The sequence below is a fragment of the Platalea leucorodia genome, assembly GCF_965183815.1.
Source record: "Platalea leucorodia genome assembly, chromosome: 11".
Lineage (NCBI taxonomy): Eukaryota > Metazoa > Chordata > Aves > Pelecaniformes > Threskiornithidae > Platalea > Platalea leucorodia.
The window spans coordinates 18,495,887-18,523,562 of NC_138833.1; the positions used below are offsets into that span (position 1 = coordinate 18,495,887).

Genomic DNA, 27,676 nt, shown 5'->3' on the forward strand with positions numbered 1-27,676 from the left:
GAGGCTGATGTCTTTTGGGCCACCTTTTCCTTTCCCTGGCCAAGCATCCCAGGTCCCTCCAGTCCGCAAACCTCTCAGCTGCCACCAGGGAAAGAGCTTTGGTCCCTAAGTGCTCACGGCTGCCACCGTAACGCCCGCCTTGGCCCCGTGGGCCACCCTTTTTTTGTTAGCAGTTTGCTGCTGCATCAGGGATCTTCCTGTTTAAATATTGAAGGAGAGGCTTTTAAAATATACATTGGCAGGACTGCTGTAATTCCAGCCAGGGCTTCCAGTGACACCGGCCGTGGCCTGATTTGAAGAAAGGGGCTAGCAGCAGGCGAGCGCTGCAGAGGTCAGCCCGTGCCACGTGTGCCGTGGTGGCTGCGGGTGACCCCTCTGGGAAGGAGCCGTGGGGACGGCGAAGGGTGCGTGGGCAGCCTGAGCCGGGCAGGGTGGGTTTTTCCCTGAGAAGCCATGCGTGCAGGGCAGGCTGTGATAATCTGCCGCGAGGCTTGCACCAGCCTACAGATGTTCCCCTGAAACAGATGCAAGCCAGAGGCAAGGAAACGAGCAAGCCTCCACTCATGGGGGAACAGGCTGAAATAACCAGATGAGCTTCTAAAAAAAAAAAAAAAACAACACAGCGATTCAAAATCCAGCGCTGCCCTCAGCCCCAGAGCAGCTGGGAGGCAGGCTGCTCCCAGTCCCTCCAGGCTCTGTGCGGGATGGGGCTTTCTCTGCTCCCCGGGACAAATTCTTTCCTTTCGCTTTGCCTTGTACCAGTTCTGGCGTGTCTGCAAGGGAACTGCCTGCCCTGCAAAATGTTCCTGGGGTTTGAATGCCAGCCCCGACCAGGCTGTTTTAGCTGCCGAGGACAGCACTGAGGACCTTCCCAGGCTGGGATGAGTGAGGACTGCTGCAAGGACTGCGTCCTCCAGCCTGGCAGGGAAGGATGCTCAGGCGGTGGTGGGGTCAGTGCCAGAGACCTGTCTATTTGCTTTGAGAAATCCCCCAGATTTAGTTCCTTGATGGGTAATTAACATTCCAGCTGCTCCTTGGTAAGAGCCTCCCCAGCCCATGGGAAACCCACAGACACAGTGACGCTAACTCAGCCAGTGACTAAACAAAAAGGGAGCCCGAGAGCCAAGGCAAATGGAAACGCGGCTCTCGACCTTTTCTCTTGCCCGGGCTTTGGCTCTGCGGTAAACCAGTCCTGGTTGAGAGGGTTCAGCGGGAAGTGACTGGCCTGACCTGCGAAGACCCCAGCTCCGGGCTTCCCGCAAGCAGGAATTTTTGGCGCTCAGATGTCACTGTTTCTGTGGCTGCATCTCATTCCCACGAGCCACCGGTCTGGTGGCCTTACTGATGGCCTCAAAGCAGAGACTGGAGCTGGAAGAGGCCAAAACTTTCCCCGGAGGCTGAACCCTTGCTGTCTGCCTGGTGCGGAGCAGGGTCTGCAGTCTGGGCTCTTGTGGGGCGGGTGGGCGACAGCTCCCGGCCCCCAAAATGATATCTGTCCTCTAATAGCCCTGGCAAAGAGAAATTCAGGACCTCAAATGCAGCCATTCACAGGTTAAAAAAAAAAAAAAAAAAAGCAAGCTTTTCCATTCACTTTTAAGGCCTTTTTAGTTTCAGAAAGGCAGTCTGTGTATGCACATGACGTGTCAGAAACAGGCATAAGACGATTAAAAAAGAAATCTCCAACGCTGAAGTTAAAGCACTTAAGGAATTGGCAGAGACTTCAAGAGGCGGTTTCTGGTCCTAATGAAGGCAGTGGAAGTGCTGCCATGGACTTCAAGGGGACCATAATTTGGCTGTAACTCAGTAGGGAGCTGAAGGTGTTGATTAATAAATTGGAGACAACGCGGAGGAAAGCCGCTGAACTTCTTTCCGACAGATGTGCTGAAGAAGAGCCTGTAAGTTAAAGCGTGCAGGGAAGGAACTGGTTTCCTTTGTGTTTGCAAACAGAAGACGGGGAAAAAAAGCTACCTGATACTCATGTAAAATGGTAGAGCTGGTATTAATAAATACCAGTGCCTTTCTGAGCAGCCTTCTCTTTCCAGTGAGTAGGTCATTCTTTTAAAAAAAAATGTATTAGCAATTGCCAGACCAAGCATTCAACGAATTCCTTTTTCTCAGAAGTAATTATTCAGTGGAAAACTTTACCGCTGGAGATTGCGCATGCTGCAGATCGTCCTTGGAGTTTGGTGCGTGCCTTTGATTACTCATTGCTGGCTTTTCGCTCCATGATTCGTGCATGAATCTCCTCTGCTAAAATTCTGACGGAGGTTAGCATGGTCTCGGAAAGCTGTTCCCGGTGGAGATACATTTTCAGGCTGAGTTTGCAAATCATTTAAGGCTGAAAAAAAAAATCCCTTTAATACCCTTTACAGCAGTTCGCAGTTGAAAATCTTCCTGTTTGTCCCTTTTTGTTTTCTGAGCTTTCAAGTAACTTGGGCGTAGGCAAGATATTCAGAGATCTTCAGAGAAAAGGCTTGTGAGGGAAGTGAAATGTTTAAGGATAAGAAGTCTTTGACTTCAATGACTGCTGCAGAGTGCATTAGAAAATTTGCAGCCATAATTGTCTGCAATTCTTTGTGTCTCCTTCCCTACGATTTCCTTTCTTCTTTTCTTTTTGTTTGTTTATCTGCCCGTTTCGTTTGATTGAAATTGCTTCCTCGCCTCCTGTTAAGTCGGAAGCTCTCCCAGAGCACGCTGCCAAAGCCGAACCCAACAGACCCTCTGCTGCATCTCGTCCCCAATGGGCTGGACACGAAACTTGTCCCCGTGGGCTGGGCACGAAACCTGGCGGGGTCTTCTTCACGCACTGCATCCCTTCTCACACAGGCGGAGAGATGGACCCGGGTGGCTCTTGGCTGGCGATTAACGTGGGCTCCCTTCCCCTGGACCGGAGCGTGTCTCCGCATGCCGGCAGAGCCCCTGGCAGCCGCCGTGGTGAGGGCAGGGGCAGGAGTGGAGCGGCTGAGCTGTGTTAAGCTCGTTTTCCCCCTCTCTGAGGAATGAAGGGAATTTTGCATGTGCGCTCGCAGGTCCAGGGGCAGCCAGCCCGTGACTCAGATGTCTACCTTGCACTTGCCTTGGAGCGAGGGTGGAAAAGCTGAAATGATGCGGTGAACCGGAGCTCCGAAATCACACCTGGGTTCTGCGGCTGGGGAGGAGGATGGGGACAACCTCAGCCTCAGCTGGCTTCAAAAATCTGACACGAAGGGCGCAGGCACACTGGGAGAAAGATAAGAGGACTCTGCGTAGGAGACACCAGCCTGGCACCCCAGTTACACCAAAGGCGCTGCCAGGGCCTTACAGTTCGGGACAACCCGTCGTGCTCGCCCTGGGGAGCGGCGGTGAGCGCAAGGGCCGGGTGGGAGCACCGCTGGGTGGATCGCCCGGGGTCGAAGGAGCCCTCCATGGGCTCAGAGTCATCCCCCGTGCCCCGACCCGCCGGGGACACCTCGGGGCGGCGGAGCCGGGCGCTGTTGCCGGCCGCGGGGTACGCGGAGCGGTGGACGGGCCGCCCCGGGGGTCCGGGGATGCCGCTGCCCCTCCGAGCCCCGCTGCTGCCGTCTGCCTGCAGCCGGCCTGGGGCAGCCCCCCGCCCTCCCCAGCCCCGCTTCTCGGGGTCCCCCGCCGCCGCAGGGGAGCCCAGCGCGGCCCCCGGGGCGGCGCTCCGGGCCCGGGGCCTGTCGGAGGGGGCCGGGCCGGGCCGGGCCGGGCGGCGGGGCGGTGCCTGGCCGGGGCGGCGGGCGGGACGCGCCGAGCGGGGCCGGGCCCGGCGGAGCCGAGCGGAGCGGAGCGGAGCGGAGCCGAGCGGGCGGCGGTGGCGGCCTGGCGGAGCGGCGCGGGCCCGGCCGGGCAGGCAGGTACGGGCCGAGCGGGGCGGGAGGCGGCGGTGGCGCAGACAAAGGGCGGCCCCGCCGGGCGGCAGCGCGGGCCGGGACCCGCCGGGCCTTGCACCGCCGCCGGGCCGGGGGGGAGCCGGGCCCCGCCGCCCTTCTGGGCCCCCCGGGCACGGCGGCTCCCCCCGCCCCGCCCCGCCCCTTCCCCTCGGCTGGCCGCCCGCTGCCTCTCCGGGGCCGGGGGTCCGGCGGGGCCCGCCCGGGGCGGCCGAGCGAGGGGTCGGGCGCTGAGCCCACCTCGCCCTGAGCAGCCCCGCCAGCCCTCGGCCTCCCGTCCCCCGCGTCTTCCCTCCCACCCACCCCTCTCCCCCGGGGCGCTGCTCCGGGGGCTCTGGGGGAGAAGGGGAAGCCGTGCGGGGCGGCCGGGCTGCCCTCGCCCCGGCTGGGCAGGGATGCTGGCTGCCGGGGCCGGGCTGCAGCACGGGCGCCCGGGGCGTGGGGTGCGAGGCCTAAGGCATCCCCGCTCTGCAGGAGCCTAAGTGGCGTTAGTTAGGGATAATAAAGGATTGAAGGAGATCAGGGCAGCGCGGCCAGGAGCCGGTTTGATGGTGCACGCCTTTCGCATGGCACGGCTTGGCCAGTCTGGCTGGAGTCCCCATAAAGCACCTTATCGCTCCCTCTGGAAGAGGTCCTAGTATTTACCCAGCCACTGCTGAACTCCTGGACCTTTCGTGCATAGCTGCATTTATTTTTTCTCCTAAGTCCTTTGGTTTTTTGCCCCCGCTGTTGCACAGGCAGGCTGGCCCCTACTGATGAGGGCAGCCCATGATGCCAGGTGGTGCAGAAGCCGTGCCAGCTCGGCCACCTTTCGGCATCACCTGGAAGGTTCTGCTTCCCTTGGAGGCTTCTGTTTGCTCCCAGCGCTGCATCGCATCCCAGCACCGGGACTTTCCCTTCCCGCGGTCCCGGCCGGCTGCCACCGCAGCACACCGTGGGGCCGCTCTTCTTCCCGCTACCCGTGCTCGAGGGGTTGGGAAGCCGGCGCCTTGCAATGCCGCTTTGTCACCGACAGCCTTGAAACAGCAGCTCTTCCTTGCAGCAAAGCAGCATCTTTGTTACTTTAATCTCAAGAGTGTTTTTTACCGGGGCTGGGCTGGCGCAACCGGGGAGGCGAGCGGCCCCGTGCCTGCTCCTCTCGGCTGCGCACAGGGACCACGGCCGAGGAAGTCGTCCTTTTCCAAATAAAACAATCAGGACGAATTCAATAGGAAATAAGTTCCTCGCTTCTGAGTGAACTTGCCGTGGGTGGAGAAGAAGGAAATTAAACAATAGAAAAAACGTGCGGGACTTTATACGGCAGGAAAAAAAGCCCCAGCCTCACTGGCCTGTGGCAGGATGGCCAAGCATCTTCCCTTCGCCCATGTCGGCGCTCCTTTTCGGCAAGGATGGCGAAGGCGATGGCAATGCTCGTGTTTCCCGACACCCCTCCGTGCCTGGGGCATCCAGGCATGGGTGTGGGGAAGCCAGGACCTCCTGCGTTACCATCCTGCTGGTCCCCAAGCCACCCCGCAGGGTCACCCCGCTCGGCCCTGGTGCGTGCCATCCCACCCCGCCGGCTGCAGCCCCCAAATTCCTCCCTTCCCGCCTGGAGCCACCGGCACGGGGCACGGATGCTGGTGGGAAAGCTCACGCTCACGAAGCCTTTCTCGCTTCCTGCACCTTTGGGAAGCTGGCAGGTCTGGTCTGGTCGTGTTTGGGTGAGGATGGAAAACCAATCCCAGACAGACTTTTGATTACAGGTTGTTTTGGGGTTTTTCTCCCTCTTCTCTTTCTGTGCAGTGCTGTCAGTACTCTAGAACAGGACGTATTTAATGCGCTGTTGGTGGTAAATTAAACAGAAGAAAAAAAGACGCCTCGCAAGTCAAAAACTAGGCTGGAGGGAAGAGGGAATGATTAATATTTTTTTCAGTAGCATGTCGTGGTGAAGTATGGCATGGCGGAGCGTGTCCCTGCTGCAGCGTGTCACCAGCACTGCCTGCAGGCTCTGGCTTTTATAACCAGGTTTGGTTTTGGGGGCACCTCTGGGTGCCTGAGCTGGGGACAGAGGGCCGTGGTCCCGCCGAGCATCCCGTCTCGGGGGCTTCTGGCCAGGCGCTGGAGATGGAGCTGCTCTCTTGGCTGTTCGTGCTCTGGGGCAGGGTCATGGAGGGCTTTGCTTAAAAGGGGTTTTGTGGAATTTTACCTCCTAGATGTACCTTATCGAGTTGTTTTTTTATTTTTAGCTGTTGAAGGTAGAGCCTGCTAGAAAGAGGGTAGGACTTAAGGCAGAGAGAGAAGCAAGATATTAAGCTCCTATATCTTGCGATGGCTTCATGGCCACGGAGGGCCAGGGTTCCCAATCCATCTCACTGATGTTTCCAGCCCTGCTCTTGAAGGCACTTTGGGACCTCAGGAATGCCCTTGGCTTCCTTGTGTGTTTTTGGCTGAGGTGGTGGCATTGCTTTGTGCGTTTTTACAATGTGCCATCGTCACATGTGTGCTGGTGGCTTTGGAGCCCGAGATGGGGGAGAGGAGGACCTGGGTGGAGGGAAAGCGTGATGCTGCTTTCTTGGAAACTGCTTCAGAAACCTCAGGGGCTGCGATGACTCGGTCCCCAAGTGCCTACGGGAGATGGTGTCCCCTGCGCCCGTCCCCAGGTGCGGAGGAGCCAGGCAGCCCTCGCGCCGGGACCCCTGGAAGGGCTGGGTGAGTCACGCAGCACAGCCGCGGGGAGAGGGCGGCCTGTAGCTTATGATTCATGTTGTTTTCCTGCAAAAGCCACCGGCTGTAATGGCAGAGCTTGCAGAAGACGAATCAATATCGAGCCGTAAATCCCACATGTGACTGCTGGCCAGGCGGCGAGGGGGCTGGGGTTGGGAGGGCCTCGGTTGCCATGTCGTCCCCAAAAGCAGCAGGACCTTGCTGCAGCCCTCTGCCCGGGGAAGGGGCTGAGATCCTTGGCGCTACCTTCGGGTGGTCTGAGCCTTCCTGGAGGGGCTTAGGACGGTCAAGAGATCCCTAAATGTGGGGTATCCCGGGAGGAGCTGCCCTGGTATTTATGCAGGGGGCATGCCTGGAGTTCAGCCCTGCTACTGGTCCGTCTCCAAAGCTGTGGAGATGCAGGTTGTCTTGGAGAGACTGAGAGTCTCTCCAAGGGGCTCTGCCCTGTTGTCTCTCTTCTGCCAGGGAACCCAAAATATCTTGGAAGTCTTATCACTGATGTAAAGCAGTGAAGAAGAAGTGTTTTCTGTCTGTCATGGCTTGGGCATGTTGAGGGTTGGATGTACAGCGAGGGGTGTCCCTCTTGGCTCCCTCCGCCGTGCGGGGAGGTGTGTGTCTCACCTGACGGCTCTGCGTATGGTTCGGAAGGACGACAGCCCCCGGGGTGTTCCCGCTCCTTGGGGCAGCATGCCGGCTCTGCACGCTTGCTGCTCTCTTGGCTTTGTCTCCTGTGCCTTGGCCTCGGCAAAACCCAAATGCCTTCTGGCTACTTGTCAGCATCTCGCTGAGTATCACCCTTCTTTCCCGATCACCAACTCCTCCTTCACAGCCATATATAGCCCTGCAACCCCAGGGCTTGGAGCCTGAAGTGGTGGTACCAGCTTAGAAAAAAAGGGTTAATGGCTCAGTCCTGAAATATGGCTGCAAAATGCTATCGATGCCTGAAGTCTTAAATGTATGGCTCAGGACATTTTATATCTCCTCCAGCAGCTTAGATTTATCCCTTGGCTGTGCTGGTGCACCTCTGGCCTTGTGGATTTACGTTGGAGAGGGGAATCGAGACCGGGAGGAGGGAGGGATGCTGTGCGTGGTACCCGGCACAGGATGGGGATGCTTTACCTGGTGGCTGGGTGGGGACATGGGAGCCCGCCTGGGTGGGGAATGTCCCTGGGTAGAGAGGCCAGGAGTGGTGCGGTCCCCGACCCAGCTGGACGGTGGGGTGTGAACGTGTTACCGGTGGTTAATTCGCTCTCACCGGTTGAAACCATGAGCTGGTGTGTGTGGGGCTGGCAGTGCGGTGCCGGGATGGAGGGGCAGGTGGGGCATCAGAGGTTGATTCCTTGAGCATTTGCTTTGCCTTGAGCCCCTGCAGAGGAGCAGGAGACGGTACAGGGCTGATGCTGTAACCTGGGAGCAGGTAAACTAAAGCAACAGGCTTCCCAGGGAAATGCTGCTCAGTTTGCACAACGTCAGACACGGATCTGGAAATCAGGGAGGCACAGGGCAGCTCGGGTGCCAGCAGCCCCGATGCTGCCCTTGTGGGGGGCAAACGTGGGCCTTACCGGTGGTGTCTTAGAGGGTGAAAACTAAACGAAATCTTACAACTCTGCGCCTGTTCCTGCTCTCTGCATTTCCCCTGGGCTGATGAGCATTGCAGCCTCTGGTACTTTTTAAGGGTGGCAAAGTTTACGTGCAGAGGTAATGTCTTTTATTAGCCTAACTAATACCTTTAGGAAAAAACAGATGTGCTCTTGGGCCTGAGGAATGCCTGCGCGCCCAAAACGTGCCGTTTTTACCAACTGTGTCCATTGGTCTAATAAAAGATCTGACCTCTGCCTGGCCCAGCTGCGACCTTGGAGTGTGCCGGCCCCGGGAGCATCCCGCCCATGCGTCAGTCACTGCCCGGCCCTTCTCCAAAGGACCTGCCGGCCCGGGAGCCCTCGCCGGAGCACACCCGTGCTCATGGCAGGCACTTACCCGCCTCCTAATTCAACCCTGGCTGCACGCACCCAGCCCCACGGGTGCTTTGGGCTCCCAGTGGGGTTTGTCCTGGCAGGCTGTGGGGAAGCGGAGATTGGCTGCGGCTCAGCAAAGCATCGGGGCATCAGGCAGGATGGATGCGGTCCAGCGGGAGCATCCCTGGGAGCCCCTGGGAGAAGGGAGCAGCTCATGCAATGCTCCATCCTTGCAGGGATTTTTCCCGAACGCAGGCACTGGAGAGTCGGTTGCTCTCCATGAGCTGGTTCACGCTGTGGTTTTATGGATGCTGCTTTGCAAAAGCACCATTTTGGGGCCGGGTTAGCACTCAGCAGGGCAGCCTGCGCTCCCCAGAACAGCTGGTGGTTCTTCGGCGGCGGGACGGAGCTGCTCTCCTACCAACTTCAAATTCCCCGTAATGGGAAGCTGTCAAGAAAACGAAGCAACTGGCCCGTCCCGCGGGGCTCGCAGCGCTGCCGTGGCTGAGGGGGGGGAATCGCCGCTGCCCTGCAGCTCTCTGTGATTGAGCATCACCTTTGTGCTCGTGGCAGGACCAGCATCTCTGCAGGAAAAATCTGGCCAAGCAAAGCGTTGGAGGCAGCAGAAGGTGGTTCAGCCGGTGGTTTTTTTGGGTAGGAGTCCCATGCGACATGTGGTGAGAGCACACAGGCTGCTGCTCCAGCAAAATATAAAAATTCACACAAAGTTATTTTCCCCTTGTCCTTTTTCTTTTTAAAATACTTGGGATTCAGGCCCTGCTTATCTAGAAAGGCTCTTGGGCACTTGGAGAGCCACAGGAACCGACACAGCACATTTCAAAGCAGGAAAACCCGATTCATTGAGTGGATTTTTCCCCCCCCTGCAAACCCACTTAAAATTCATGGAGAGTTTTGTCAGTAAGAACCTGTTTCAATTAACAGACAAAAGAAACTCTCCTCGTTAAGCGCCTCTTTCAATTAAGGTTTGGGAGAATTCCCCCAGCTCCGCTTCCTCCAGAGCAAGGCTGTTCCCGAGGATTCAAGGACAAAAAATACCCGTGAGGAGGAGCGACCTGAGAAGGGCTCTGTTTTTTTGGGGGGAAGGCAGCGTTACGGTCCGAACCGTAACCTGGCCGTGAGGTGTCGGGGTGTTTGGTTGGGACAGTGTCGGGGAGCATCGCTGCCGGGGGGGCCAGCTGCCCAGCCTGGCATCCCTGGGGCGTAGGAAAGCTAATGACTGCTGCTAATTGCTGTCCTAATTTATGGAAGAGGCTGATTTCTTGTGGATGTTGGGAGATGGGGGGGAGCATGGAGAGGTGCTCTTCCAGATCAGGGTGCTGGGGACAAGGTGGGTGGGTGGCAGTCACCAGTGCCACCCTCCAGCCATCGGTGCCACCCCCCAGCCACCAGTGCCTAAGGCTCAGAAGCGGGGTGACCTCCCCGGGGGGTTCCTCCCTACAGCCTCGCTGGTGGGGGGCTGCGGCACCTTGAGGCTGGGGAAGGGGCTGGGAGATGGGGGGTTAAGACGTGGGGTTTGCTAGAACTGGTCTTAAAATCCCCGCCGGTCAGGCTTGCCAGCTGCTCTGCCATGGAAAAAGTTTTAATCACGGGCTTCTAGAAACCTCACCCGGTTCTTTGGGGTTTTGGGTGTTTTTTTCATTTGTTTGGGGTTTTTCTCCCTGAAAAACTCATCAAATGTTTGCAGTGATTCGCCACACACCGAACCTTGCCTTTCCATCCCTCTGCAGGGAAAGAACCGCTTTCACAATTGTTTTTTTGAAGAAAACCTGAGGAAAGCATTACTTTTATCTTTTCCAGTAAAACTGGAGTGCTAACAGGGCTTTCTGGCTGAAAAACATCTCTTCCAGAGCTAGGCACTTTGGCCAAAAATATCTTTTTTTTACATGAAAATCTTTGACTGCTTTTGCTGGGTCAGTCACTCATCTTGCTTTCTTTCCTGCAGGAGTGGGCAGGTGGTGGGCAGCCGGAGCCAGAGTTTTATTTCCAGAGGGTAAACTTGGTTCAGCAGCAGCAATTCAGGTGGATGTTCTGACTGCTCATTTATGGCCAGGCTTTATAAATCAGATCTTTATATAAAGTGCTGAGAAAAAGGGAGGATTTTCCTGCTGAAATCCCTCTGGGGTGCAAATGCTCCAGACCTTGAATAAATCAGGGATAAATTTTCCCAATATTCCCATGTGTTTGCTCCTGTCCAGCCTGTGCACGGTGGGGAGAAGCCGAGCCAGGTGGGTTTGGGGCAGGAGCAGCACCAGTGGCTGCCTGCCCCTGCCTGCTCCTGCCTGTCCCAAGGGCAGCTGCTGGGGCTGCCATTGCCCTTCTTTAATTTCACACCTTTTGGGCACCGGGGAAATGCTGGTGTCCTTAGGAAGGTGGCACTGGGGCTGTCCCCCTGCCAGCAGCAGGGTGTTTTTCTCCCTGGCATGTTGTAACTACTGTTTGCAAAGCGCTTAAGCAGCCTGTGTAATCTACCGCTAAGACGCTCCTTATCTGGCATTATAAAACCGCCCCGGTGGCACACGGGCGGCCTCGGTGAAAGCAAGTGGCTGGGACGAGCTCGTTTCTGCTCATTTCTGTCCTTCTGCTCGTTTTCCCCTCTCCGTCTGCTCTGCATCCCTCTCCCCTGCCTGGACACCCTGGGTTTGCAGCCTGGCAGGAGGCAGCTGGACGTCCATACAGCTCATCCTTCCGTCCGTGTCTCTTTGAGCCCATCCTAAAGGCTCGCCCGGGCTGTGAGTAAGTTGGAATCGCCAGGAAAATCCCCAGTTTTGCAGCAGTTGAAGCTTTTGTGCCGGGTTGCGGCTTTGTCCCCTCTGGCGCAGGGCTTCGGTCCCTGCTCGAGGAGCACCTTGGAGGTGGGACGCGCAGGGAGCTGCGACCCGGTGCCTCCTGTGCTTTGATACCGGTGCTCATCGTCACAGCACCGTGCATCAAAGCAAAGGAGTTCATCTCCTTCTGATGGTGCCTTCTCTTGGCCAGTGGATCCAGCCCTGGCTGGGGAGGGAGGTGATGGGGACAGGGACAGGGACAGGCCGTGGTCCTTTGCACCTTGTGATGACTCTTCCCCCATGCCAGTACTCCCAGCTCTTTGCAGATATTTCCAGTTGCAGTTGGGATTGCTTCCATTCAGAGTTGATAAAGGCAGCAGTGCAGAAGTAGGTGTTTAAAGGCAGGTTTTTCATATCAGTTACTTTTTCATTTTCAAAGCAAGCTCCCCTGTCCTAAGCTCGCAGTTGTCTCTTGAATAATATGGTGACATTAATCTCCTCTCTAAGGACGTGCTTAGCTCAGTGGTTTTAGATCTGCAGCCCTCTAAATATTACCAGTGGAGTGAAGGGGATTCCCTCTAGAGGGAACTTAAACCTATTAATAATAATTTGGCTGCCTTTTGGGCATCTTTTACAGGTAGTCCGTGATTCCCGGGGCTGCAGGGCACCAGTTAGTGGTTGCTGAGGATGCATGAGGCATGGGAGAGACCGCAGGCATGGTGGGCTGAGCGCTGTCGCCCTGCTGGGGGCCTAGATCCCAGCCTGGCCAAATTTAGACCTTCCAGTAGCCTTTTGCCATCCAACGTCCAAGTGGGAGACAAAGCAGATGCGTCGGTGGGGCCGAGCTGGTCGCATCCCGTGCGGTGGTCGGATACGGGAAGGGAAGCATTGGAACAAGCAGAAGCGATTGCAAATCGCTGAGCTGGGCGATGCAATTTAGCATCCTGCCTCTAAATCCTCCTCCATCCAAGCTTAACCCCCAGGGCTGGCTTACGTGGAGAAGTGGAGCCGGCGTGGTGGTGACAAGGTGATTACTGGCGTGGTGGGGCTCTCCCTGCGGCGATGGGGAGTGAGGAGCAGGGGTGCCCACCCGAAGGGTGCCAGCAGGAGAGGAGCGGGATGACCCATCTGGCTGCAGTGTTTAGGATGTGGCCCCATCTCTGTGGGCTGAACATTGTGGGTCTGTGAGCTACTAGAGTCAGGGGTTGGGGTCCTTGTGCATGCAAGGTCTTGGGGTCTTTTCTCCATGAAAATGGATGCTTGCTCCCTCCCTTGCAGCCCTTTCCAAAGCGGTGCGAGGGAGAGGCGTGAGCAGCTTCTTGCCGTGTCATAGCCATGGTTTTGAGCTCACCTCCCATCCCTGGGCTGTGGGGTTGGGACAGTTGATTTATTCGACAGCCGGGACTTGTGAACTGCCTGATCTTCACTGCTTGCACCTGCGGCCGGACCTATTGTACGCCCCGATAAATCAAACACTGCTGCGGTTGTCTGCTTGGACTGCTGACCCTTCCCTCTCCTCCGGATCTGCTTGCACTTCCTTGCTTATATTTAATCCTCCCATTACATCCCTGCAAAATCCCACTGGAGGTTAAAGGAAGAGCACTGCAAGCCGCTGACGGAGGCGGTTTCATCCCCTCTTGTCCCCTCTGGTGCCCCTCTGGCTTTCTGGGGTGTGGTGGTTCCCCACGGAACATTTATGGCCAATAACTCTGGCCAGGGGGAAACCGCAGCCCCCAAACTGCACCGGGGGGTGGATTTAAAAAAACTTTTCAACTGTTTCCCCCTTCCTCCTGCAGCTGTCTCAGGTTTGAAGTGCTGATAGTAAAGGGCTTCCCTGGCCACCGGTTGCACTCCCTGCCTGCCCCAGGGTCGGATCCGGCCCCGCAGGGTGCCCCGGGCTCCCCGCTGTGCCGGGGAAGCCACTCAGATGCTGATTGTGTTTGTCAGGGCGGCCGGATTAAGAGCGCTGTGGCTAAGCCTCCTCACCGAGCCTCCTCTCCAGCAGAGCCTGGGCCGGGGCTTTGCTCAGAAACCCACCAGAAAACAGCATTTTCTGGGGCTCTTTCTCCTCTGGTCCTTGATGTGCGGCTGTGGTTGAGCACCCGTCTGTGCGATGGGAGCCCGCTGGTGCTGTACAGTGTTTCTGGAGGCCTGAGGTCTGCGTGTGGGACTCGGGCTGACATTTCCAGCTGGTGCCTTTTAAATAACCACTGTGGTTTTAAAAGGCACCTGAGCAGCTTCTAAAAATCAGGTTAAAAGGAAGTTTGACTCTGGCTTCACCTTGCCAGCTCTTGTGTTTTTTTATTTTCTATTTTACCATCGTGTTTCTCTTTTTGCTTTAGAAAAGCTATTGATTTCGAGAACTTGATTTGTGCTCTTGAACCTAAACCCGCTTCCTTCTCCGGGGTGAGCTGTTGGCTCTCCCACCGCTGCCGGGGATGCGCAGGGGTTTGCTGGGCAGCATGCAGCTGGCACCCGCTCGTGCGGGGAAAGGAGCAGGAGCATCCCTGGCCCCCAGCATCGCCCCAAACCCCTCGGCATCCTCCCTGCAGAGGGTTTGCTCCAACAGCGAACCGGCAGAGCAGGATTCCTGCCTGCTCTCTGCCTTGGCGGCAGGTTTGTGGGGCGGGACGCTGCCTGCCCCGATGCCGGCTCACACCTGGCTGCTCCGGGGGTCCGGTGCTGGCCCCCTGCCCAGGCAGGCGTTGCCTTTGTGCTTTGACGTGGCAGCCTCCCTCCCCAGGGAGAGTCAGACGGCGTCTGCACGGAGATGCTGTCTCCAAAGCCTGGTCATTAAGTACCGTAATTAAAAGCTCTTAGAAGAGGATGGACTAATGAAGCCCCTTGGAAATGGCAGGTGATGTGGGCATGGGGCCCTGTTCCTGTTTGCCCTGTCTCGTGGCGGGTGGTGCGAGGATGGACATGCCGTCCTGCCCATCAGCCACCGGCTCTGGTGCTGGCATCAGAAGCCACTGGCTGTCACTTGCCCGCCCATCACCATGGGAATGTGGCTGCCAGCACCTACTGCTCCTAAAAGGTGAGAGAAATGGACAGAGAATGGGATGGCACAGCTGGGATGCTTGATAGTGCAGTCCTGGCTCTCTGCGTCCCTAGAGATGGTACCCAGGCAGGGGAGCCTCCCTCTGCATGGGCGCATCCTTAAAAACAATGTCGCTGTGTGCTTCTTCTTTCGGACCTGGAGAAGTGCCCTGCCCCGAAACCCTCGTGGGGTGTTCTCCTGGGGATGCTGAAGGTCCAGCCCCGTCGGAGAGGAGGGAGGAGTGAGCTGGGGCAGGGCACACCCCGGGACCACGGAACATCCTCTCCTGGTCCTGCCTGGAGATCATCCCTGTGCGCAAAGATAAATTACAAATCGATAAAACCAGGTGTTCCACTGTGCCCAGCACAGCCGGCAGCAGGAGTTGCCGGTGGATGGCGGAGATGGTGATGGAGGCTGGCTGCCGACTGTGTCCGCGGAGGCCCGGGCGAAGCAGTGCTGGGCCGTTGGAGTTGGGAAGTGGAGCCTGGGGCTTGCTGCAGGGAAGGGCAGGGATGACAGGATTACCCTGCCAAACCCCAGCCTGTAATCCATGGTGCTGTTCAGCCGGCCACGTTTAATCCTGTTACGTGCCCGGCTGGTGTCCGTAGGGCAGGCGCTCGGCCGCGATGGCAGTGGGGCGCAGGGAGCTCTCCCCGGGGAGGAGCAGGGATCTCTGTCCTTGTCCCTGGCACCGGCGGTGGGTTTGGGGATGGTGCTGCAAGCCACTGTGCCACCACTTTTGTTTTTTCCTTAAACACACTGGCCACATCAGTGTCCCCACCCAGGGTGGCTTCACCTCCCAGCAAGTAGCGCCCATCCTATTTTTTTCTTTCTTTTCTTTTTTAAATGAGCCTTTCACAGGGAAGGGAAAAATATTCCCAAGGTCCCTTCGGCTCCAGTAGGCGCTCCCACGTGCCCGTCTCAGTGACCTTGGCTGGCGGCTCCCAGCTCGGCCTTGTGCGGCCCGGCTGGCCAGCTGCCCGTGGCCCTCCCTGCCAGCTGGGCTGGGTGATGAGGGGCTCGGACCCGCTGCACCCCCATTCTCCTTGCCTCAGCCTGGCTCCCGCTGGGTGCCTGGCAAACAGGAGGAGCGCGGCTGCTTCTCCAGCTGCTTGGTGTGACGGGGACTCGTCGGGGGCTGGGGTCTCCCCCATTGCACCCCGATGGTGCTACCACGCCCCAGGCATGCACCGCAGCCGGGGTCCCATGGCACGCCTGTGCACTGCGCTCCCGCCCCAGCGCTGTCAGGAGCTCGCGGCGCTCTCACAGCAAGCCCTGGCACGCTGGCGAGCTCACCGAGGGATCTGCCAGGGCCGCTGTGCTGGCGTAAATAAAAGCGGCGGCGTTGGTACTGACACCGGCCCTGCCTGCTCATCCTGTCTCTCTCTCGCAGGGTGCCGCACAGAGCCGGGGGACCGGGGCGTCCCGGGGAGCTGCCATGCCCGTGCGCCCGCCGCGAGCCGCGCCGAGGCCGCCCGCCGCCCCCTCGCCCCGCTGAGGCCATGGGGCTGCCGCTGCCGCTGTCACCACTGCGGGGATTTCATCTCGGCAAGGGGACTCTCGGTGCATCTGCCATGGTGACATGAAGTGGACAGTGAGGGACGCCGGACTGCTGGAGGGGAGAGAGCCTGCACAGGCGGCTTGCTAGTATTTTAATTTATTAGTAGTATTCAATTTTATCTTACCTGTTTTTTTCAGTTGGTTGGTTGCTTCTTCCCCTCCCCGGGGCTCGCGAGGGGAGGGGGCGGGCAGGGGAGAGGGGCCCCACCTCGCCCTGCGGATGCAAGGATGACTGTGCTGGCCAGGGCCCGGCGGGGTACCCGGCAGCTCTCTCCGCAGGTGGTGTTGCTTGTGCTCTTCGCCTTCTGCCTGTTCAGTGTTTTCGTCTCTGCGTATTATTTATATGGGTGGAAAAGGAGCTTGGAGCCCTCTGGGGATGTGGCGGGGCCAGACTGCGACGAGCCCAAGGTCGCCCCTTCCCGCTTGCTGCCACTGAAGACCCTCAAGGTGGCCGACTCCTCCCGCACGGACCCCTTGGTGCTGGTCTTCGTGGAGAGCCTCTACTCCCAGCTGGGCCAGGAGATCGTGGCCATTTTGGAGTCAAGTCGCTTCAAATACAGGACGGAGATCGCCCCGGGGAAGGGGGACATGCCCACGCTGACCGACAAGGACCGGGGACGCTTTGCTCTCATCATCTACGAGAACATCCTCAAGTACGTCAACCTGGATGCCTGGAACCGGGAGCTGCTCGACAAGTACTGCGTGGAGTATGGCGTGGGCATCATTGGCTTCTTCAAGGTAAGGGCGTCTGTGGGGTGAACCGAGACCCCGTGGCCAGGCCAGGTGTTTGCTCTGGGGTCCCAGTGCCCTGCAGGGACTGCACCCTCCCCTTGCTTTCTGTTGGTGTGGAGCCGGCCTGCAGCCTGGCATGGGGTGCAGGCTTCTTGCAGAGGGCACCATCTTAGCGCTCTCCCTGTGGAAGGGCTGTGCGGCTCCTGGGTGTTTTGGGGGCAAAACCACACCTCTGGGATCAGTCCGGTTGCTTTTAGCATCCCGTTTCCCAGCAGTGACCCTTGCTGGGGTTCACCAAAAGCATGAGCAGGTATTTTGCTCGGCAGCCCCCTGCCCTTCTCCTGCCCAGGGCTCACAGCCCCAGGGGGCTTTGCATGTTGAATGCGAGCAAGGGGGACAGAAGGGATGCTCAGGAGAGGAAGCGGGGGGCCCAGCACCCGCATCTCTGGGGGTGGTGAGCCACCTAACACCTCGCCACGGCCATTGGTGCCCCTGGTGAGCCCCTGCCTGCGCAACCAGGCTGGGCGCTTGGCGTGTCTTCCAACGCCTCTGTCCCTGGCGTCCTGTCTCCTCCAGCTCCCGTCTCTCCCCGTGCAGGCCAACGAGAACAGCCTGCTAAGCGCCCAGCTGAAGGGCTTCCCCCTCTTCCTCCACTCCAACCTGGCGCTGAAGGACTGCATCATCAACCCCAAGTCGCCCCTGCTGTACATCACGCGCCCCAGCGAGGTGGAGAAGGGCGTGCTCCCCGGGGAGGACTGGACCGTCTTCCAGTCCAACCACTCCACCTATGAGCCGGTCCTCCTGGCCAAGACCAAGTCAGCTGAGTCCATCCCACACATGAGCGTGGACGCGGCGCTGCACACCACCGTGATGCAGGACCTGGGCCTCCACGACGGCATCCAGAGGGTGCTTTTTGGCAACAACCTCAACTTCTGGCTGCACAAGCTCGTCTTCGTGGACTCTGTCTCCTTCTTGACGGGCAAGAGGCTTTCCCTGCCGCTCGACCGCTACATCCTGGTGGACATTGACGACATCTTTGTGGGCAAGGAGGGCACGCGCATGAAGGTGGAAGATGTCAAGGTGCAGCTGTGATGTCCTGTCTGGGTGGGCAGGGGATGCGTAGGGCTGGGTGCTTGTGCCTGCTCTGGGATGCTGCAGGGATGAGCTTTCCTGCCCCCAGAGCATCCCCTGGCCCCATGGGAGCCCCTCTGCAAAGCTCTCGGGGACACAGATCCTCACCCTGGCATGGCAGCCATCCCCACAGCTGCGTGCTGAGGACATCTTGCTTTCTCTCCCCCCCTCCCAGGCACTATTCGACACACAGAACGAGCTGCGCACCCACATCCCGAACTTCACCTTCAACCTGGGATACTCAGGGAAATTCTTCCACACGGGTGAGAAGGGCAAGGGCGTTGCTTTGCCTGTTGGTGCCATACAGCTGGTGTTGAGGCACAAACTGCTGCTCAAAGAGGCTGAAGTTGGGGCTGCAGGAGGGTCCTTGGGCATCCCACCCCACTGCCCCCCGTCACCTGGTCACTGAGAGGGGATTCCCCTCCCTCTGCCCCGGCTGCTCGCGTGGCTCCACGTGCCCGGTGGTGACGGCGAGCATCATGCCCACAGGTACCGATGCCGAGGATGAAGGTGATGACCTGCTGCTGTCCTATGTGAAGGAGTTCTGGTGGTTCCCCCACATGTGGAGCCACATGCAGCCTCACCTCTTCCACAACCAGTCGGTTCTCGCCGAGCAGATGACATTAAACAAGAAATTCGCTGTCGTGAGTAAGATGCCGCCGGTGGGAGTGCTTGTGGTGGGGGGAGGATGGGAGATGGGGGGCAAAGAGGCAGCGAGCTGCCTGGGTTGCCCGTGCAAGGGGAGGCATCATCCATGCGTTGCAGCTGTTCCTGTGCGGGTCCAACCCGTGGGGGATGCGGAGGTCTGACGCGTGGCTCTGCAGGAGGAAGCATCTGCTTGGGTTGGTGTGTGCTGGGGTTTAACTGAGCCTAGGGTTGGGTGCTCAGCCCGGTGCGATTCAATGCTGTGCTGGGCAATGATTCAGGATCCTGGAGCGGTGGCCACGTGCCGGGAGGCTCCTGCTGATGGAAACTCCCTCTGCAGGCCGAGCTGTTGGGGACATGTTCGGTTTATAAAGGCAGGCTCTGACCTTCAGCTTGGTAAGGGATTGTCCATCCTCTTGAACCGTCCCTTATCTGCCCTGGATAAAGCCAGCGTTGAGACCAGATCATGCTGTGATTGACTGGTTTGCTCACAGCTGTCTTGAATCCAAACCCAGTAAAGCCAGACCCAGTAATAATAATTTGGTCCTATGGCTTAAGAGAGGGATCTTCAGGCTAACTTGAATCCATTGTCTGATAATTAGAGGTGATTAGTTAGAGAGAGACCGGACCATCCCTACTTGGGATGGGCAGTTGTCCAGCTCAGAATTTCCAGCCTGTTTTGTATGTACTGATATAAACCAATTTACAGTCCTGTGTAGATGTATCTCCTCATTCTCCACAGAAAAGCTTTGCTGCTGTTGTTTTGTTGGTGACAGCAGAAATGGCAGGGGTGAGGATGCTCCACATGAAGCAGAGGAGCGAGTGTCCACCCGGCATGCCTGCTGCTGGGCTCCCTTTCATGGAGACAGCCCTGGTTAGGAGAGGATGTGCAGGCGCAGCCTTGCCTTGGTTGCTCTCCAGAGGCATGAACTGACTATTTGTAGTTGGGAATGGGTGGTCCCTTGGGGAGAGATTGGTTTGGGACGTTGTGGTTTTGGGTTCTCCGGGGTCACCCACTCCCTGCTCTCTTCTCTGCAGGAGCATGGCATCCCCACTGACATGGGTTACGCCGTGGCCCCCCACCACTCAGGCGTGTACCCCGTCCACGTGCAATTGTATGAAGCTTGGAAGCAGGTTTGGTCAATCAAAGTGACGAGCACAGAGGAGTACCCTCACCTGAAACCTGCTCGCTATCGCCGTGGCTTCATCCACAATGGCATCATGGTAGGTGGCCAGGCTTTATCTCTGGTGCTTCTCTCCTCTGCCTCCCCCACCAAAACCCAGAACCTCAGCAGGTGGTTTCTGGGCAGCTCGGATGCTTTGATTTGAGGGGGCTGTGCCCTCTGCTCGTACTGCATGGGGGAAGCTCGTGTGAGGACAATTTTTGGCTTCTCCATCTGTCCACCTCCAACCCTTGTGGGCATCAGGATTCAAGTCAAAGGTGGTGAGGGGCAGTGGAGCCAATCCTGACCTCTGAGGGGGTTGAGGACCCCCTTTTCATTTGGGAGGAGGAAGGGTACCCAGCCCTGGATGCTCCATCCTTGTCTTTCTCCTGCCCCAGGTACTCCCCCGGCAAACCTGTGGCCTCTTCACACACACCATCTTCTACAACGAGTACCCCGGTGGCTCCAGTGAGCTGGACAAAATCATCAACGGGGGTGAACTGTTCCTGACTGTGCTTCTCAACCCCGTGAGTAGTGCCGTCTGGCCCAGGGACAGACGGACAGGTGTCTCTTGCAGAGCCATCCCCCAGTGCCACTGTGGCCAATGTCCCCAGTGTCCTCAGCCAGGGTGGGAGCTGTTTCCATGGGACGGCTGCTGGGTGAGGCTCTGCTAACCTCTGCTCCGTCCTCTCCGCTTCAGATCAGCATCTTCATGACCCATCTGTCCAATTATGGCAACGACCGCCTGGGTTTGTACACCTTCAAGCATCTGGTCCGCTTCCTCAACTCCTGGACCAACTTGAAGCTGCAGACACTGCCGCCCGTGCAGCTGGCACAGAAGTACTTCCAGATCTTCTCCGAGGAGAAGGACCCGCTGTGGCAGGTACCCCTCGTGCCTGGAACAGGAGGAATAGGAGGTGTTTTGCCTCTTTGTGGTTCTGCGGGCGGTGCTAGGAAGGAGTTTGTCCTGTAGAGCTGGAAATAACCCCAGTCTTTGCCCTGCCTTGCTGAGCAGCGTGGCCTCCCCATGTGTCTTCTTGGGCTGGAGGGGGCTGAGCAGTGGTGTGTGGTCCTGTCCAGGCTGCCCTGCCTAATCCTCCTGCCCCTGCATTTCAGGATCCCTGTGAAGACAAGCGTCACAAAGACATTTGGTCCAAAGAAAAGACTTGTGACCGATTCCCAAAGCTTCTCATCATCGGGCCTCAAAAAACAGGTGCTTCCCTTCACCCTTGGTGCCGTGAGCATGCTGGGGGGCTTGCCGGGTCCCCCGCGCACCCCCGGAGAGCCTCTCTCAGCCCTCCTGCCCTGAAGCAGAGCTCGGAGGGAGGTTTGGCCCAAGTCAGGTCTCTCTGTCTGTCTGTCCGAAGGAACGACTGCCCTTTATCTCTTCTTGGGGATGCACCCGGACCTGAGCAGCAACTACCCCAGCTCAGAGACCTTCGAGGAGATACAATTCTTCAACGGACACAACTATCACAAGGGCATCGACTGGTAGGTCTCTCCGCCGCAGGGGCTGAGCTGGGAGTGCCGGTTCCTTCGGGAACAGGAGCAGTGGTGCCACGGGGTTTGCCATCGACCTTGCAGCCACCGGCCTCTTGGCAGAGGGTACCTGAGTGCTGCAAGGTGGGATGAATCCTGCACGGGCTCTGCCCTTTGCAAGGGGATGCTCATGCACTGCCCTCAGGCCATCACACCACCATGGTTTATCCCTGAGATGATGTCCTGAAGGCAAAGGCCACTTGCCAGGACTCAGAAGTGCCCTTGGCAGAAGCTGGGCGCGTGCGTGTGCATCTGCTATCTCCTGGTTTTGGGGTCTGCCTGGGGAATCTGGTGAGGCCTGGCCCTCCAAAAAGGCTGGAGGGGATTGTGGAGCCCTAGGCTGTGCATCAGACCTGGAGGGACCCTGCAGGGTTAGTGCGTGGTACGGAGTGTCTGAGATGTCACCTGCGAGGGGGTTTCTGGGGACGTCTCGTGGTCCCCATCCACCTGCCTCACGCTGTGCCTCCCCCAGGTACATGGAGTTCTTCCCCATCCCCTCCAATACCACCTCCGACTTCTACTTCGAGAAAAGTGCCAACTACTTTGACTCAGAAGTGGCTCCCCGGCGAGCTGCGGCCCTGCTCTCCAAGGCCAAAGTCATCACCATCCTCATCAACCCTGCAGATCGAGCCTACTCCTGGTATCAGGTGAGCTGCCCGCCTCTGCCTCTCCCCTGGCTTGGGTAGCCCTGTGGGGTGGTGGGCCAGGGGCTTCCCTCCGTCATCTCGGTTTGGGAGGCGGGTGGCTGTGGGCACTGCAATTTTTGGCTGAACAAGACATGCGAGGACATGGCGTGGTGGCCTGAGAGCCATGGTGCCTGGTGGGCAGCCCAGGATTTGGGTTGCCCCAGGAACAAACCTGCCTTGTTCATGCCTGACAGCACCAGCGAGCTCACGATGACCCGGTCGCCCTGAAATACACCTTCCATGAGGTGATCACAGCAGGACCCGAGGCTGCTCCAAAGCTCCGGACCCTGCAGAACCGCTGCCTGGTGCCGGGCTGGTACGCCACCCACATCGAGCGCTGGCTGAACAGCTACCACGCCAACCAGGTAGGGATGGGAGCACCCTGGGGGGCCCTCCTCACCCAAGCAAGGATGCACAGGGAAGAGACCTTGGGTCCCAAGTCAGCTGCGAGGGTGCTCCCATGGGAGCTGCTTTTCTTACTCCTTAATGACCATGGGGAGAAGAGTAAAAGTACTTGGGGAAGGTGGAGAGGGGAGATATTTTGCAAGAAGGAAACCTTTGTAGTGTGACATTGGTGATGGATGATGCACAAAGATGCCCTTGTGCTGGTCTTGGGCAGGTAGGTCCTTCTGCTGGTCCTCTGGCAAAGCAGGGTTGAAAGGGGGCCGTGGGGTGGAGGACCGTGGGTGGCTCTGCAGGGGCACCCACCACTCACCCGCCACTCTCGGCCACAGAACCCCGCGGGGCTGCCCTGTCTGGTGTCACCGCAGCATCGAAGCAGGACAAAAATAGCGGGCAAAGCTGCCCATGGTTCGAGCTGCCTGCAGGGGAGATGGGGGCTGGATGCCAGCCCTGCTGTGACCCGCGCAGTGGAGCGCTGCTGGCAGTGTCTGGGCTCAGTCCCTGAATGATTTTTCCACCGTCATTTAACCTTATAAAGTGTATTAGTTGTCTGCTTCTGGCGTAATTGCTGTAATGCTATCCTGGCTGGCTGTGGGTTGGGCAGCCCCGAGCCAAAGCTCGGATGTTGTCCTGGATGGATCCTGGCACTGGCTTTTATTTGAATTTAATTTTCCAGCAGCCAGTGTAAGTGAACACTGGGGCACGTTAGCATTCAAAAGGGGACCCTGCGCAGGCTGGTGGCAAATTTGGCTCCAAGATGGCAAAAGGTGTGGCGAAGGTGGTGTGCCCTGGGAGAGCAGGGCTGGGAGCCAGCGGCACCTCACTGCCCTGCCTTGCTCCTTGCAGATCCTGGTCCTGGACGGCAAGCTGCTCCGAACAGAACCTGCCAAAGTGATGGAGACAGTCCAGAAATTCCTTGGTGTGACCAACTTCATTGATTACCACAAGACCCTGGCGTGAGTCCTTCCCCAAGTTTCTCCTTCCTCCAACCTGCTGTTGCCCCTGGGGACATCCAGCACTGTCCCGGGGCAGCCCCCAGCCCTGGGCTCACTGCAGAGCTGCTGCTGGGTTTGATGAGATCAGGGTTTCACCTGAGGCTCCTCACCTGAGCTTGCACAGCAAGCTGTGACCTACACTGGGGTAGCTGCAATCAGAAATAACTTTCCACAAGCACCCTGCTTTGCTGTGCTTATCCAGGCAGTGTGGCAGGGATGGTGGTGTCACCCCAGGCAGCCCAGGAGCAGCTCTGGGCTCCTGGAGCGGAGTTCAGGGCTGCATTCATGCCACTTCTGATAGTCTTGAGCCCCAGCACCCTGGCTCCTCGTGCACACACTGCAGAGAGCGGCTCTTGCTGCTGGCTGTGTGGCACCTCTGTGGGTGCCACCCTGTTCTCAGCCTTCCAGACATTAAAGCCCACCGTGGGAAGCAGGAGCCTCCAGAGCTCCTAGAAAAACAATAATTTACCTCTGCACTGGGCTTGTGTGTATACATGGCCACTCTGAGACTGCCCCCAGGTGTCGTGGGGCTCCTGAGAGCATCCAGGGCCAAAGGTGCCGCAAAAAATAATAATTAAACCCACATAGACCCCCGTGCTCCCTCACCACAGGGTGATGCGGTGATGAATGAACCTTGTCGGGCCGCTTGCTGTGCAGCTCTTCGGGGAACCTGTTGTACCAGGGGGTCGATAATGAGATGTTAGCTGGGCTGCGGATTAAGAAGAGGTGGAGAAGTGCCCCCATGCAGGGGTGGGCAGCAGCGGGGTTTGTCGGGCAGCGTGCTTGCCTGTGGCAGGCGTGGGGGAGCGAGAGGGGTCAGGCAGCACTGTCGCTTCGCAGGTTTGATCCAAAGAAAGGATTCTGGTGTCAGCTTCTGGATGGAGGGAAAACAAAATGCTTGGGAAAGAGCAAAGGGAGGAAGTACCCCGAGATGGATTCAGATGTGAGTATGCAGAAAGCCTCCTGGGACAGTCCCAAGCGGGGCCGGGGGGCTCGGGGCTGGTCCCCCTGACCCTCCTCTCTGTTCTCCCGTTGCAGTCGCGCGCCTTCCTGCGGGACTATTACAGGGACCATAACATAGAGCTCTCCAAGCTCCTGTACAAAATGGGGCAGACACTGCCCACCTGGCTGCGGGAGGAGCTGCAGAGCACCAGGTAGCTGCCGCCCGCTGCCCGCCCAGCAATACCCGAGTGGGGCCGATCCCTGCACCCGGCGGGACCTTCCTCAGCAATACCTGGCCGCCGCCTTGGAGGGGACCCCCAAGAGCGGACGGCTGCGCCGGAGGCTGCCCGAGCGGTGGCCTGACTGTGGTCCCTGTGCTGCCACTTCTCCACCTACCCCACACCTCTTCCTCTTTATTTTTCCTTTTTAATTCCTGGGCCTGTCAGTGAGGTCCCTTCCCACCCTACTCTGGCATGGGGAAGTGGCACAAATTCCCCCTTTCTCTGCCCAAAACGGGCCCTGACTCCCCTGGGCCTGAGGGCAGCAGCAGAGCCATCCCTCACCTCCTGGTCCGAGGGTGGAAGAGCCGCTCTGGGCACGCTGGAGGTGACTTTGCTGAGCTGGAGCAGAGGAACGGAGCTGGAGGAGACCTAAAGCACAGAGGGACCCAGACCCGCTCCTGCCGCCGGCCCTGCGGCAGGAAGCAGGAGAGTTTGCCGGATTTCCCCAACACCTACTTGGAAAAACTGCCAACAAGGTGGATTTTTCTTTCAAAGATTTGGGCACGATTTCTTTTGTCATCTCCATTCGTTTTCAAGCTCCTCAACCTCTTCCTCCCCTTCCGTGGGCAGTGCGGTGGGACTGCCACTGAGCAGAAGGGGCCGGTGTGCCGGTCCTGGTGTGCCGGTCCCGGTGTGCCGGCCCCGGCGCGCTCCTGGCACGCTGCCGTCCCCCCCAAGTCCCCCCTTGCGATCTTGTACACGCGTGGTGTTTCCTGTGGTAAAGCCGAGCGGCGCCCGCTGTCCCCTGGCACAGAGGAGAGCCGGCCCTCGGGGACAGGGCGGACGTTGGGATAACGGCAATCAGAAAGATGCTGAGAACTTCAAACCTCTTGAATATTAAAAGCAAAAGTATTTTAATAATGTTGGGGTGCAGGGGGGTGGGGAGGGTTCGTTTGGTTTGCAGGGGGTTGTTTTTCTTCGGTGCCAGAATTTGTACCTAAACCCCGAGGGTTTTACGTGGTCTCTTTGGTTGTTACATGTGACGTGGACGAAGGTCAGTGGGGAAACGGGGGACGGTTTCCCCGCCGCAGATGTGTCTTTGTGCCGGTGGTGCCGTACCGAGCCGCAGCCCTGGCTCTGCCTCTCCCGCGCCCCGTCCTGTCCCCTGGGTTTTGCTGCCGGGGCTGGCAAACGAGACTGAGCTATCATGGGTTTACTGGGATAAAGGCACAAATTTCCCCTTGGATGGAGCTGCTCCGCAGGATGCGGGATGGCAGCGGTTGCCGCCGGAGGTGGACGCGGTACCCGGGATGCCTCCCTCGCCTCCGGAGCGGGGCCGGGGCAGCGGGGGGGAAGGTGGCGTTTCACCCTGGGGGACGGGGGGGCTCTGCTGGCAGCCGGGGTTCCCACCCCGTTGTTTCGGCAGGAGCCCCTGTAGCCGTGCGGGGGCTGCACCTCCCCTCTGCCCCTCCGCGGGGCTGCGTTGGGAGAGGCTCCCGGGCGCTGGTGTAAGGTTGAACCAACTGCTAATAAATCGGGGGGCTCTGGTTTTACATACTCGTGGTTGCCTGTTTCTCTCCTCGCTGGCAGGATCCAGCCCTCCCTTGGGGGGTCCCATCTGCCTCTGGGGACTTTGGGGTCCATCTTTTGTGGGGATTTGGGGAGGAAGGGGGTGTATGTGGGAGCAGCCCTCCATGCACGAGGTGGCAGCAGCCATCTAGTCCTGGATCCGGCCACGCTGCACAGCCGCCCGTGGCCTCCCGTTCCCGGGATGGAGCCCACAGCCAGCTGGGACAGCATCCAGCACCGACTGTGTTAGTGCTGGGGCAGGGATTTGGGGGGGTCGGGGCGATCCCTGCTTGCCTTTTGCCCCCCCCTTCCTGATTATCCAGTCCCTGCCTGCCAGAGCCTGCCCGCCCGTCTGCTGCCTCCCCACCGCTTTCTGCAGCCCGGCCCCTGCGAAGCGCTGGAGGAAACGAAGACGGAGCCTAATTAATCCCAGCCGGGTTTGTTTGAACCTGTCGGAGTGACAAACGATGTGCAGTGCTGCAGGAGCCGCCGGACGGAGGAGAGGGGGCTGCGAGGGGAGAGCCATGGGCTGCCTGCCTGCCTGAACCACTGGAGCTGCCTGCCTGCCTGCCTGCACCCCTGGGGCTGCCTGCCTGGACAAGGAGGCTTTTAATTTTTGGCCATGCTGGAGCAAATGCAGGCCAGGCACCCTACGCCGTTACCCCAGGGTTTGCTTCCCGGTGTCCCCGAACCCAGGAGGGAGCCATGGGGCTGTGCCCGTTGTCCCCATCCAGCCCCAGGTGACCTGCAACCCACCCCAGGTGGGACCAGCTGCTGCCCAGCTTGGCCCTCAGTTAATTGCTTCTTAATTAACGGGGCCAGGAGCACAGCTCAGCCCTATGCAATGGCCCCAGGGTGCCCGGGAGGATGAGGAGGGCTCTGCGCTTCCACAGCTGCAGGAGAGCTGTGGGGGAGGAAGGCTCCGTCCCCCTTGCCTGTGGCCCGCCTTGGCACTGATGATGTTTTGTCACTTCTGCGTCTGCCGAAAATGTGCAAACTTCGCAAATCCGTGCTAGGCAAGGGCCGGGGGCTGGGTGGCTGTGGCTGGCAGGGCCCCGGGGGCAGCAGGAGCCCTAGCCAGCATCCCCCCGCTCGGGGCTCAAACCCCACCGTGCCCCCAGGTTGCTCCCCCTCCCCAGCTGGGGGCTGCCCGGGGCCATCCCTGCTGTGGCCTCATCCCACAAATGCTCGCTGGAGAGCCCAAGGCAGCCCCTGCCGGGCTCTGAGCCCCCTGGGAGGCTGTGTGGGGAAGCGGGTGGGAGGCAGCAGGGTCCTGGGGGTCTCAGAGCTGAGCCCGAGGCTTCTCCAGGCCCTCCGCAGCCCCAGCCCGCAGGCAGGAGGGGAGAGCAGGGCCGTGGTGGTGCCCACCATGAGCTGCTGTGGGGTCGGGTCCAGCCCTGGGTGCTGCTCTCTGCCCCTCGATTCATCCTGCAGCCGTGCCTTGACACGTCGCGTATCCACGTCCTGACGCATCCCATGTCCGTGCCCCAACACGTCCCACATCGTCTCCGGCTGCTTGGGGATGTGCCGGCGAATCCCCGCTGCAGACGGCTGCAGGAGGGACGTGGAGCCCAGCAGTGCCCAGGCTGCTGTTCGCACAGGGCCAGGCAACGCTGGTCGTGCCACAGCCTGCCGGGCTGGCAGGGAGGGATCCCGGCAGGGAGAGATGCTGGCAGGGCAGGTTGCTGGCAGGGTGGGATCCCGGCAGGGAGAGATG

The 27,676-nt window shown here is 59.0% G+C and overlaps 1 protein-coding gene across 1 annotated transcript; it reads left to right on the forward strand.

The window, feature by feature from the left end:
* Nucleotides 1-3,785: 3,785 nt before the first annotated feature.
* On the forward strand, nt 3,786-25,737 carry NDST1 (N-deacetylase and N-sulfotransferase 1). The gene is made up of 15 exons (XM_082324531.1): nt 3,786-3,857; nt 15,768-16,672; nt 17,264-17,746; nt 17,973-18,060; nt 18,287-18,441; nt 19,481-19,666; nt 20,004-20,132; nt 20,306-20,488; nt 20,722-20,818; nt 20,973-21,096; nt 21,617-21,791; nt 22,025-22,195; nt 23,079-23,188; nt 24,068-24,170; nt 24,266-25,737. The coding sequence occupies exons 2-15, from the start codon at nt 16,163-16,165 to the stop codon at nt 24,383-24,385; spliced, it is 2,634 nt and encodes an 877-aa protein (XP_082180657.1). The 5' UTR covers nt 3,786-3,857; nt 15,768-16,162; the 3' UTR covers nt 24,386-25,737.
* The last annotated feature ends 1,939 nt before the right edge of the window (nt 25,738-27,676 follow it).